Source organism: Bactrocera neohumeralis, unplaced genomic scaffold (genome assembly GCF_024586455.1).
Source record: "Bactrocera neohumeralis isolate Rockhampton unplaced genomic scaffold, APGP_CSIRO_Bneo_wtdbg2-racon-allhic-juicebox.fasta_v2 ctg3426, whole genome shotgun sequence".
Lineage (NCBI taxonomy): Eukaryota > Metazoa > Arthropoda > Insecta > Diptera > Tephritidae > Bactrocera > Bactrocera neohumeralis.
The window spans coordinates 1-13,010 of NW_026090730.1; the positions used below are offsets into that span (position 1 = coordinate 1).

At 38.0% G+C, this 13,010-nt stretch overlaps 2 protein-coding genes, 1 long non-coding RNA gene and 1 pseudogene across 3 annotated transcripts; 1 reads left to right on the top strand and 3 right to left on the bottom strand.

Annotated features, from left to right (window-relative positions):
• Positions 1-1,847: 1,847 nt before the first annotated feature.
• Positions 1,848-2,628, bottom strand: LOC126766988 (uncharacterized; annotated as a pseudogene).
• A 3,372-nt stretch (positions 2,629-6,000) lies between these two features.
• Positions 6,001-6,782, bottom strand: LOC126766989 (uncharacterized). The gene is made up of 3 exons (XM_050484626.1): positions 6,465-6,782; positions 6,090-6,410; positions 6,001-6,039 (listed from the first exon to the last, which is right to left on the bottom strand). The coding sequence occupies exons 1-3, from the start codon at positions 6,780-6,782 to the stop codon at positions 6,001-6,003; spliced, it is 678 nt and encodes a 225-aa protein (XP_050340583.1).
• A 1,744-nt stretch (positions 6,783-8,526) lies between these two features.
• LOC126766986 (uncharacterized) lies at positions 8,527-10,030 on the top strand. The gene is made up of 2 exons (XM_050484624.1): positions 8,527-9,003; positions 9,061-10,030. Exons 1-2 carry the CDS (start codon positions 8,687-8,689, stop codon positions 9,965-9,967), a joined length of 1,224 nt encoding a protein of 407 aa, XP_050340581.1. The 5' UTR covers positions 8,527-8,686; the 3' UTR covers positions 9,968-10,030.
• A 796-nt stretch (positions 10,031-10,826) lies between these two features.
• On the bottom strand, positions 10,827-11,102 carry LOC126766987 (uncharacterized). Its single transcript, XR_007668978.1, has 2 exons — positions 11,004-11,102; positions 10,827-10,959 (listed from the first exon to the last, which is right to left on the bottom strand). It is a non-coding gene; the product is annotated as an uncharacterized LOC126766987 (long non-coding RNA).
• Positions 11,103-13,010: the final 1,908 nt, after the last annotated feature.

A 13,010-nucleotide genomic window follows, 5' to 3' on the forward strand; every position in this document is an offset into this window, starting at 1 on the left:
TATTTGTCTGGGCGTACTGGAAAGTAAAGTATAATAACTTTCTTTTTGGCACGTAGGTCTGCCTGAAGTACTGATTCAAGCCAGCTTGTTGACTGTTCTGCTCGTTTGCGGTCTGCTTTCATTTCATTTGTATAAATGTTTTGTTTTGACGAACAGTACCAAGAGAGAGAGCCCTTTCGACATCAATTGCCTAGCCAGATTCAATGAAGTAAAAAAGTTATCACAGATTATGGTTCTTCCAGTGTTTTGCCAAGGTTAAACCAGTCTTTGCACGACATTCTAGTGGTGAACACAATGGCTGCGACAGACTGCAGCAGCACGACAGTGAACTGAAAACGTCGTTGTGCACCTTACTACATGTACATTTGTGAGAAGCAACAACATAACAATGGCCGGCATGTACACAAAACACAGCTGTCAATTTTGTATGTACACAGTGTCATAGTTAGTTGTTTCGTTCTTTGTCGTTCTGAGTAATTTGATACAAATTTTTTAATTTCAATAAATAAAATAACCATGGAAAGTGCGAGGAATGTTTGAGACTATTCTTAATATTGTACGTATTGTCAATACTGCACACGAAGTGTTCCAGGAGTTAAATAGAAACTCCCGAAGGTGGTGGGTTTGTCCTGTCAATATTTCACGCGAAGAGGAAGGATTTTATAGAACATGCATCAAGCAACTTAAGAAAAGGATGAGAGCATATTTATAAAGCTACGAGAATGAGCGTTGCTAAATATAATTTATTGTTGTCGCTATTAAAGCAACAATTAAAACGTTTTTCAAATAGAAAACCAATTCAGCCTGAGACTCGTTTGGCGGTAACATTAATGTAAGTCAATGTGAAATAATTATTACACTGGTATACTTAAACGCTTATCAATTTCAGTTTCTTGGCACAAGGATGCAATTTCAATGTCCTGTCTTGGTCGTTTAAACTTGGAGTTTCGACAGTCCGACAAATTATATACGAAACATGTGACGCTATTTGGGATGAATTGCATGATGCATATTTGTCAACACCAAAACGCACACGAACTTCGAGATATTGCAAGCAAATTCTATGTAAAGACTGGAATGCCGAATTGCTTGGGAGCTATAGATGGGAAGCACATTCGTATAACAAGCCCAAGAAATAGCGGATCGTTGTACTACAACTATAAGAAAACGTTTAGAATTGTACTAATGGCAGTGAGTGATGCTAATTACGTGTTCACATATGTTTTTGCTTTTCCCTGAATACACGTGCTGTTAAGTCGTGACGATCAGTTTTTGATTGACCGGGGAACAAATGGCATTTGATGTCATTCCACTTCGGATTGCACGTGAACGTTATGAACAGATCCGGTCTGCCGTAATGGCGCACATACGACATCGCATCTTGCGCATACTCGTGCATATGGCGCGGACTGCCGATGTATGTGGCTGGCAATATTGTTAGACGTCCAATGCTATTCACATTTGCATTATTCATTACGGCATCTCTCAAATGGATGTACTCTTCAGAACGCAATTTCGCTTGGTTGAATCGAATAAAGTTGAGACGTTCTGTCTCGATCTTCGCATACATGTCAACCAAATACTGATTGAAAAGCTTGCGACATTTCAGGATGTAGTTGTCTTCTTGCGGACGAATCATTATTCTGCATGAATAGAAGTTCATCGCACTGAGTTTTTTCGATGTTTCTTGGCCTATAAATGAACAATACACAAAATATTGAATCGTAAGTAACATTTCTTCTCAGAAATTGTACTTTTTACCAGTAGTTGGATTTATCAATCGCATATTGATGTGATAGCCGTCATCACCTCTCCAGAATAATATCGGACACTGTAATGCATCATAACTACGGTGTAGCTCGGAAACACGCTGAAGTTGTTCGTTTCTACGGTGCAGTACAATATCTCGTGATTCAAACTGTTCGCCAACAATTACAATTGCCACCTCATCGATTGTTGGTGCGTTGAATCGTCTGGCATGCTGCCCCATCGGCATTTTGTCTGCTCTGATGACGATTCGATGGTTATCAGACGGCATGCGGTCCAATGCGATTTTGAACAATCGAATCAATTCATTGTGTTCATTGAGAAATCTTTGCAAATTTAGTACGATTTCTCGCCTTGTGCCGGTTGCAATGTTACATCGTTGATTTAGTTGGTCATTTTCATTACCGATGAAATATATTTGCAAAAATTGATAGTCGGCGTCGGCAAATGGTATGAGCAAGCCTGCTCGATGGTATATTTGTCCCTGAATCTGTAGAATTAAAATGTCAAATGTTTCACTGGAAATTCCATGCAAAGTAATCACCTTGAACGTCGGCATAAATGAATCTCTAATGATCTTTGTGGCACCAAAAGAAGTCATTTGAAAGCATGAATTGTATGCTTGTATGTTCTGCAAGAAATGCTTAGACGTCGGCGATTCCCAGTGAGCAAGGAATGTAATGGTTCTGGTGGCGGTTCCAATGCAGGCAGTTTCACTTTGCCACTGGAGCAGCACATGCCAGCTGTTTCTCCTCGAAACTTCGCTGCATTGCAATGCGTACAAATAATATCCATTGCTCCAATGGCACCATGCAGGCTGTAGTCGCAGTCAGGATCGTAGTGAAAGCCAACAAGTTCCATTTGATCGCGAAGGCGGAGCGGAACTCGGCCTTGACGGTAATTTGGCCGTTGATTGTCGGCGAATTTAGCTCTAATCTGTGCACGCCGCTCCCTGTACACCACTCTACCTCGGGCATTCACTTGAGCGCGTTGCTCTTCGCTTTGATTTCTTCTCGACGTGAATCACTCGTATGCCTGCCAACTGTATTACGTTGGCGTAGTCGAGGCATTTTCTAGAGTATGCATATTTGAAGTTCATAAATAAAAATTGAAAAATTATCCTAAAACTACATCTTAAACTATGAATTATACCCACACACGCATATGCAATAAGACCCACCAACAGTGTATTTGCTAATCGCATGTAAGCACTTACGAAACAAAAACAATACTCACTTGCTTTGTGTGTGTTGCGCGGTCAGCAGAAAAACACAAAATCGGTTCGAATAAAGGTAGCAAATCGATTGCATTAAATCTGGAAAAAACACACAATTTTGAAACACTTTTTTTTACACACACCGCGCATTTTCAAGCGACAATCGAACCGCATGGCATCACATACGAAACAACAACCATACTCACTTGCTTTGTGTTGTACGCAGAATGTTAATCACGTTGAAATCTTAGAAAAATTCACACAATTTTGAAACATATTTTTTGAACGAATGACAGACAAAAACGATCAGCGTCAATGTTTTTTACTAATTGTAAACATCCGCAAGTTGATTCTGTTTATTAGTAAAAGGCATTTGACAGGACTGCCAATCTTGCGGCAAAACATTATTTCATGAGAATTTGTATAGACGGGATGTATAATTTTTTTTTTTTGCAATTTTTGCAAAACATGCAATGATACACATATTAAATTTCTTATGTGCACCCTACAAACAGACCCCAATCACTCCTGAAAATTTCATTGAAATCGGGCAATCCGTCTAGGAGGAGTATGCGAACAGGAAGTTTTGCCACTTAGTTTTATATATATATGTAGATATATGATTTTTAGATACATAGTTAAGTTGAAGATGTTTAAATGTCATTCATTGTACAAAATTTACCCAAAGTAAATATTGTGGCATGTGTGTAACATACAGGTTTTTTACACCAACTGCAAATCTTGCGTGTGGTTTTACACTTTCCAGCTTCACAATTTTGACAACGAACAAGGTGCATAGGTTGAAAGCCGTTAGAAATACCAGGCAAGTGTTTCGCAATAGTGCCGGAAACAGGAGAACTACCGAGTGCCGTTTCAATAGCCCGGCGTGTTGGAGCATGACCTAATACCCTTGGCTTTTCAAAGCGCTGTTCAATTGCTGGCATGAAAAGCTGTTTTGCAATGCATCGCAGGAACTTTCGTTTCCGAATATATAATGAATCCGGCTAGAGCGCTTATATCTAGCATGTTAAAAAGCATTGCTAAAGGCCAACGCATGGAATATGCAGAAAGCCTTTTGTCCATTGCATCGACGTCTCCTTTGGTAGCGTTGTAGTCATGGATATACTGTGGCTTGTTTTTCTTCTCAGGTGCAATAGTATTTGTCATGGGCGTACTGGAAAGTAGTATAACAGCTTTTCCTTTTTTTGGCACGTAAGATACCAAGGCAAATTTTGATTCGAGAAAGCCAAAACTTGTTGACTGTTCTGCTCGTTTGCGGTCTGCTTTCATTTCATTTGGCATAAATGTTTTGTTTTGACGAACAGTACCAAGAAGAGAGAGCCCTTTCGACATCAATTGCCTAGCCAGATTCAATGAAGTAAAAAAGTTATCACAGATTATGGTTCTTCCAGTGTTTTGCCAAGGTTAAACCAGTCTTTGCACGACATTCTAGTGGTGAACACAATGGCTGCGACAGACTGCAGCAGCACGACAGTGAACTGAAAACGTCGTTGTGCACCTTACTACATGTACATTTGTGAGAAGCAACAACATAACAATGGCCGGCATGTACACAAAACACAGCTGTCAATTTTGTATGTACACAGTGTCATAGTTAGTTGTTTCGTTCTTTGTCGTTCTGAGTAATTTGATACAAATTTTTTAATTTCAATAAATAAAATAACCATGGAAAGCGAGGAATGTTTGAGGACTATTCTTAATATTGTACGTATTGTCAATACTGCACACGAAGTGTTCCAGGAGGTAAATAGAAACTCCCGAAGGTGGTGGGTTCGTCCTGTCAATATTTCACGCGAAGAGGAAGGATTTTATAGAACATGCATCAAGCAACTTAAGGAAAAGGATGAGGAGCATATTTATAAAGCTACGAGAATGAGCGTTGCTAAATATAATTTATTGTTGTCGCTATTAAAGCAACAATTAAAACGTTTTTCAAATAGAAAACCAATTCAGCCTGAGACTCGTTTGGCGGTAACATTAATGTAAGTCAATGTGAAATAATTATTACACTGGTATACTTAAACGCTTATCAATTTCAGTTTCTTGGCACAAGGATGCAATTTCAATGTCCTGTCTTGGTCGTTTAAACTTGGAGTTTCGACAGTCCGAAAAATTATATACGAAACATGTGACGCTATTTGGGATGAATTGCATGATGCATATTTGTCAACACCAAACGCACACGAACTTCGAGATATTGCAAGCAAATTCTATGTAAAGACTGGAATGCCGAATTGCTTGGGAGCTATAGATGGGAAGCACATTCGTATAACAAGCCCAAGAAATAGCGGATCGTTGTACTACAACTATAAGAAAACGTTTAGAATTGTACTAATGGCAGTGAGTGATGCTAATTACGTGTTCACATATGTTTTTGCTTTTCCCTGAATACACGTGCTGTTAAGTCGTGACGATCAGTTTTTGATTGACCGGGGAACAAATGGCATTTGATGTCATTCCACTTCGGATTGCACGTGAACGTTATGAACAGATCCGGTCTGCCGTAATGGCGCACATACGACATCGCATCTTGCGCATACTCGTGCATATGGCGCGGACTGCCGATGTATGTGGCTGGCAATATTGTTAGACGTCCAATGCTATTCACATTTGCATTATTCATTACGGCATCTCTCAAATGGATGTACTCTTCAGAACGCAATTTCGCTTGGTTGAATCGAATAAAGTTGAGACGTTCTGTCTCGATCTTCGCATACATGTCAACCAAATACTGATTGAAAAGCTTGCGACATTTCAGGATGTAGTTGTCTTCTTGCGGACGAATCATTATTCTGCATGAATAGAAGTTCATCGCACTGAGTTTTTTCGATGTTTCTTGGCCTATAAATGAACAATACACAAAATATTGAATCGTAAGTAACATTTCTTCTCAGAAATTGTACTTTTTACCAGTAGTTGGATTTATCAATCGCATATTGATGTGATAGCCGTCATCACCTCTCCAGAATAATATCGGACACTGTAATGCATCATAACTACGGTGTAGCTCGGAAACACGCTGAAGTTGTTCGTTTCTACGGTGCAGTACAATATCTCGTGATTCAAACTGTTCGCCAACAATTACAATTGCCACCTCATCGATTGTTGGTGCGTTGAATCGTCTGGCATGCTGCCCCATCGGCATTTTGTCTGCTCTGATGACGATTCGATGGTTATCAGACGGCATGCGGTCCAATGCGATTTTGAACAATCGAATCAATTCATTGTGTTCATTGAGAAATCTTTGCAAATTTAGTACGATTTCTCGCCTTGTGCCGGTTGCAATGTTACATCGTTGATTTAGTTGGTCATTTTCATTACCGATGAAATATATTTGCAAAAATTGATAGTCGGCGTCGGCAAATGGTATGAGCAAGCCTGCTCGATGGTATATTTGTCCCTGAATCTGTAGAATTAAAATGTCAAATGTTTCACTGGAAATTCCATGCAAAGTAATCACCTTGAACGTCGGCATAAATGAATCTCTAATGATCTTTGTGGCACCAAAAGAAGTCATTTGAAAGCATGAATTGTATGCTTGTATGTTCTGCAAGAAATGCTTAGACGTCGGCGATTCCCCAGTGAGCAAGGAATGTAATGGTTCTGGTGGCGGTTCCAATGCAGGCAGTTTCACTTTGCCACTGGAGCAGCACATGCCAGCTGTTTCTCCTCGAAACTTCGCTGCATTGCAATGCGTACAAATAATATCCATTGCTCCAATGGCACCATGCAGGCTGTAGTCGCAGTCAGGATCGTAGTGAAAGCCAACAAGTTCCATTTGATCGCGAAGGCGGAGCGGAACTCGGCCTTGACGGTAATTTGGCCGTTGATTGTCGGCGAATTTAGCTCTAATCTGTGCACGCCGCTCCCTGTACACCACTCTACCTCGGGCATTCACTTGAGCGCGTTGCTCTTCGCTTTGATTTCTTCTTGATATTAACATAAGAATGCATATGCAATAAGACCCACCAACAGTGTATTTGCTAATCGCATGTAAGCACTTACGAAACAATAACAATACTCACTTGCTTTGTGTGTGTTGCGCGGTCAGCAGAAAAACACAAAATCGGTTCGAATAAAGGTAGCAAATCGATTGCATTAAATCTGGAAAAAACACACAATTTTGAAACACTTTTTTTTACACACACCGCGCATTTTCAAGCGACAATCGAACCGCATGGCATCACATACGAAACAACAACCATACTCACTTGCTTTGTGTTGTACGCAGAATGTTAATCACGTTGAAATCTTAGAAAAATTCACACAATTTTGAAACATATTTTTTGAACGAATGACAGACAAAAACGATCAGCGTCAATGTTTTTTACTAATTGTAAACATCCGCAAGTTGATTCTGTTTATTAGTAAAAGGCATTTGACAGGACTGCCAATCTTGCGGCAAAACATTATTTCATGAGAATTTGTATAGGCGGGATGTATCATTTTTTTTTTTTGCAATTTTTGCAAAACATGCAATGATACACATATTAAATTTCTTATGTGCACCCTCCAAACAGACCCCAATCACTCCTGAAAATTTCATTGAAATCGGGCAATCCGTCTAGGAGGAGTATGCGAACAGGAAGTTTTGCCACTTAGTTTTATATATATATGTAGATATATGATTTTTAGATACATAGTTAAGTTGAAGATGTTTAAATGTCATTCATTGTACAAAATTTACCCAAAGTAAATATTGTGGCATGTGTGTAACATACAGGTTTTTTGCACCAACTGCAAATCTTGCGTGTGGTTTTACACTTTCCAGCTTCACAATTTTGACAACGAACAAGGTGCATAGGTTGAAAGCCGTTAGAAATACCAGGCAAGTGTTTCGCAATAGTGCCGGAAACAGGAGAACTACCGAGTGCCGTTTCAATAGCCCGGCGTGTTGGAGCATGGCCTAATACCCTTGGCTTTTCAAAGCGCTGTTCAATTGCTGGCATGAAAAGCTGTTTTGCAATGCATCGCAGGAACTTTCGTTTCCGAATATATAATGAATCCGGCTAGAGCGCTTATATCTAGCATGTTAAAAAGCATTGCTAAAGGCCAACGCATGGAATATGCAGAAAGCCTTTTGTCCATTGCATCGACGTCTCCTTTGGTAGCGTTGTAGTCATGGATATACTGTGGCTTGTTTTTCTTCTCAGGTGCAATAGTATTTGTCATGGGCGTACTGGAAAGTAGTATAACAGCTTTTCCTTTTTTTGGCACGTAAGATACCAAGGCAAATTTTGATTCGAGAAAGCCAAAACTTGTTGACTGTTCTGCTCGTTTGCGGTCTGCTTTCATTTCATTTGGCATAAATGTTTTGTTTTGACGAACAGTACCAAGAAGAGAAGCCCTTTCGACATCAATTGCCTAGCCAGATTCAATGAAGTAAAAAAGTTATCACAGATTATGGTTCTTCCAGTGTTTTGCCAAGGTTAAACCAGTCTTTGCACGACATTCTAGTGGTGAACACAATGGCTGCGACAGACTGCAGCAGCACGACGAAAACGTCGTTGTGCACCTTACTACATGTACATTTGTGAGAAGCAACAACATAACAATGGCCGGCATGTACACAAAACACAGCTGTCAATTTTGTATGTACACAGTGTCATAGTTAGTTGTTTCGTTCTTTGTCGTTCTGAGTAATTTGATACAAATTTTTTAATTTCAATAAATAAAATAACCATGGAAAGCGAGGAATGTTTGAGGACTATTCTTAATATTGTACGTATTGTCAATACTGCACACGAAGTGTTCCAGGAGGTAAATAGAAACTCCCGAAGGTGGTGGGTTCGTCCTGTCAATATTTCACGCGAAGAGGAAGGATTTTATAGAACATGCATCAAGCAGCTTAAGGAAAAGGATGAGGAGCATTTTTATAAAGCTACGAGAATGAGCGTTGCTAAATATAATTTATTGTTGTCGCTATTAAAGCAACGATTAAAACGTTTTTCAAATAGAAAACCAATTCTGCCTGAGACTCGTTTGGCGGTAACATTAATGTAAGTCAATGTGAAATAATTATTACACTGGTATACTTAAACGCTTACCAATTTCAGTTTCTTGGCACAAGGATGCAATTTCAATGTCCTGTCTTGGTCGTTTAAACTTGGAGTTTCGACAGTCCGAAAAATTATATACGAAACATGTGACGCTATTTGGGATGAATTGCATGATGCATATTTGTCAACACCAAACGCACACGAACTTCGAGATATTGCAAGCAAGTTCTATGTAAAGACTGGAATGCCGAATTGCTTGGGAGCTATAGATGGGAAGCACATTCGTATAACAAGCCCAAGAAATAGCGGATCGTTGTACTACAACTATAAGAAAACGTTTAGCATTGTACTAATGGCAGTGAGTGATGCTAATTACGTGTTCACATATGTTGATGTCGGTGCTCTAGGAAGCCAAAATGACGGTGGAATATTTGCCCGCAGTGCCTTTGGAAAGAAGTTGCTAAATGGCACACTGGAAGTTCCTTCTGACACAAACTTACCGGGTACAACGAATAGCTTTCCGTATTATTACGTCGGCGACAGTGCGTTTCCACTGAAACCAAATTTAATGCGACCATTTCCCGGCCGCCACTTACCAGAAGATAAAGACAAATTTAACTTAGCGTTGTCTAGAGCCCGAGTGCACATAGAAAACGCATTCGGAATTTTGGCCAATCGATGGAGAGTATTGCATACAACAATACATGCTTGCCCAAAGAATGCAGACAAAATTGTTTTAGCTACGGTAGTACTTCATAACTTTTTGATGTTACAAAATGACAGGAATTACTTCACCCTTGAACTTGCTGACCACTCAGAAGGTAACAGAGAAATACCCGGACGTTGGAGAGAAGAAGCAAATTCCCTTGAATCGTTTCAACCAAGAGTAGCCAATCGCTCAACTGCAAACGCATTTCAGTTACGTGAAACCCTAAAAGAATATATTTCAAATAATGCCGTATAATGTTAACTATTTTCATACAATATTATTTTTATCAATAAAACACAAGGTTTATGTTTGTAGTACAAAAAAGGTTTTTATTTAAAAAAGTTATCCAGAAATACAATATATATGTATATATATATATATCTATATATATATATCTATATTTATATATAAAAAAAATTTTTAAAACAGGTACTTCATGATTACTTATTTATTTAAAAAATATATTATTTGACTATTCACATTTCTGGTATATCACATTTTTAAATTAAATAGTTACTTCTAATATCACAATTATATACATATGTATATACCAAAAAAACATGAAATTCAATTTTGCTTACTAACTACTTAAAAAAATATTATTTGACTATTTACATACATATTCAACATTTCTTATATATCACATTTTTAAATAAAAAAAGTTACTTCTAATATCACAATTATATACATATATACCAAAAAAACATGAAATTCAATTTTGCTTACTACTTAAAAAAAAAAATTTTCTACATAAATTGAACTAAAAATATTTTCAGTCTATCATCAGTCTATATATCACATTTTCAATTAATCTACCCCAAATACCCCAAATAGAAATTGCTGATTTCCTCAAACACTAGTGCAGACACTTTTGCCTCGATATTTGTCACCATTTCTGGCGGAAGACCAGCTTCCGAAATTTTTGTAGCTAAGGATGCAAAATGTTGTGCGATTGAATTGGTTTTACGCGATCGTGATTCGTTAATCATTGTGCATATGCTCGCGCCTGCCGTTTCAAGGAATTTTGCGAACGCATCCCCGTTATTTTTCTGCGAAAATGAATTGGAAACTAATGAATAAATTTTTCAAAACAAAACAAAGAAATAAAATATACCTTTTGTCCACGTCCATCCGAAGATGCCGGCTGAGACGTTTCTATTGTCGCCGATGATGTGGATGCCTCTAAAGGATCTATAATTATATTGTCTTGGACACTTTCAAAATCTTCGCTTATGCTGCTAATAGTACTGTAAAATACAGTATTAAAAAAAAAATAATTTTCGTTACTTACCGCCTTGAATTTGGAATTTTTTCCATAAATGACATTGCTTCCAGATAACGTAATTTTCTCCGTGGAGTTTGTTGGCCACTCCCGGAAGCGACTTGCTCCATGCGTTTACATCGCTTGTAAGAGTCTCGGATACTCTTCCATCTCTTTTTGCATTCTGTTTCTGGAAATGAAATTAATATTCGAATTTTATATATTTCATTTATAATTTGCCTTACCGCTCAACCTTGTGTTTGTGGAAATTTGTTTCCATGTCATTTCTTTTTTCTTAAATTTTTATAGTCTCTGTGCGAGACATCAAAAATAAAGTGTTAATAGAGGAAGTGCGCAATTCTTCCTCTATTAACACTTCATCCAAATCCATGTTCAAATCTGAAATAAATTTTCTAAACCTAATTACATACAATAAATGTAAAAATATTATACAATTAAAATAATACTTACCGCAAGTAGACTAATCGCTCAACTATCAACATAACAATGGCCGGCATGTACACAAAACAACGCAGTTGTCCATTTTGCATGTACACAATTTCGTTGTGGCCATACTAATACCTTTCACTTCAATGAAATTTTAATATTTTGTTCAAAGTGAAATTTTTTATGCAAAAAATAAGTAAATAGGTAAATATTTTTGCTTTAAATTATCACTTGTTTTTACAAATGATATAATAGAGCTATAATATAGCTATTTTATGCTTTTATTTGTAAAATAACATCAAGTTTGTTAAAGCTGTGAATAATTTTACATTTTACAATTTTACATATTAGTGGCATCACCACTCTACCTCCTCTTTCTATCTTCCATTCTACTGTCAACTCTACTGTCGTCCTACTGTCGTTGGCAAAAATAGGCGGATATTGAAGTTAGCGAGAACGACAACTGTCGGCCTGCAGTCGTGTAGTCGTGCAGCTGTCAAAATAACACTGCCCATAAGAACGTGTGTATTTTAATATGTGACAGATGTAGTTTGCAGTCTGTCGCTCTCCATGTGTTCAGCGCTTCTCTCCTGCATTAGCGTAAATCTCGCAGTTGAGAGGATAGAAAGACTTTGCATCACATGCGAACCAGACTTTAATGCCATACTTTGTCAAATTTCCTTCAACCGATACTTCGGCATTACAGCACGGTAGTAACAAACTGCTTCAGTAATCCACAATACATCAATGTCTTCATCGTTAGACTTATTAACACCTGCCAAAAATATGAGCCCAATGAATGCTCTCAATTCAACAATTGTCACTTTATTCCACATTCTCTTCTTTCCGTTGAGGTTTTGTTCATTCCACTTTTGAAACGTTTTTTCGGCTTTCGCGTTAGTATCAATTAGAACTTGTTCGAACATCGATGGGGTGAAAATCAAATCAAATACACTTGACTCGATGAGTCCTTTGGTAGCACAAGATGAGCCAACAGTAAAGCCTCCTCCTCGAAATCCATATCTTCCTCGTAATCTGCTTCAAACAATACGCCTTCTATCTGCTCATCAGATCGAATATCGTCTTCTTCAAGACTTATACCAGGTGGTACGTAATCATCAGTAGAATCATCAAAATCTAGGCCCTCTTCTGCTTCTTCATCAACCTCACTCAATATATTCTCAATATGATTTTGAAGCTCTTCGTACCCTAGCCTGTGTTTACAATTTTCTTTTACATTATCCATATCATCGAAAAAGACACACTTACCGTTTAACGACTCGTTTCGGACGGTTTGAGGCATGTCCAGACATATTTATTGTTGTTTTTTCAAATATTTAAAATTATTATGCACCAAGAAATGCTGGAGAAGCAATGCAAAACTGATCCCCACAATATGAATATTGAATATAAATCACTGCAAAAACAGTTACTGCTATTGCGAAATACGCTGAAAAGTCGGTAACGCAAGCACAGCCAACTTATTCAAAAAATTAGAGTTGAGTGAAAGAGTGATGTGAATTTTCATACATTTTAAATGGTGTCTACATTTGTAGACTAACCTCCAGGAGATGGTCATTTTGAAAAGTA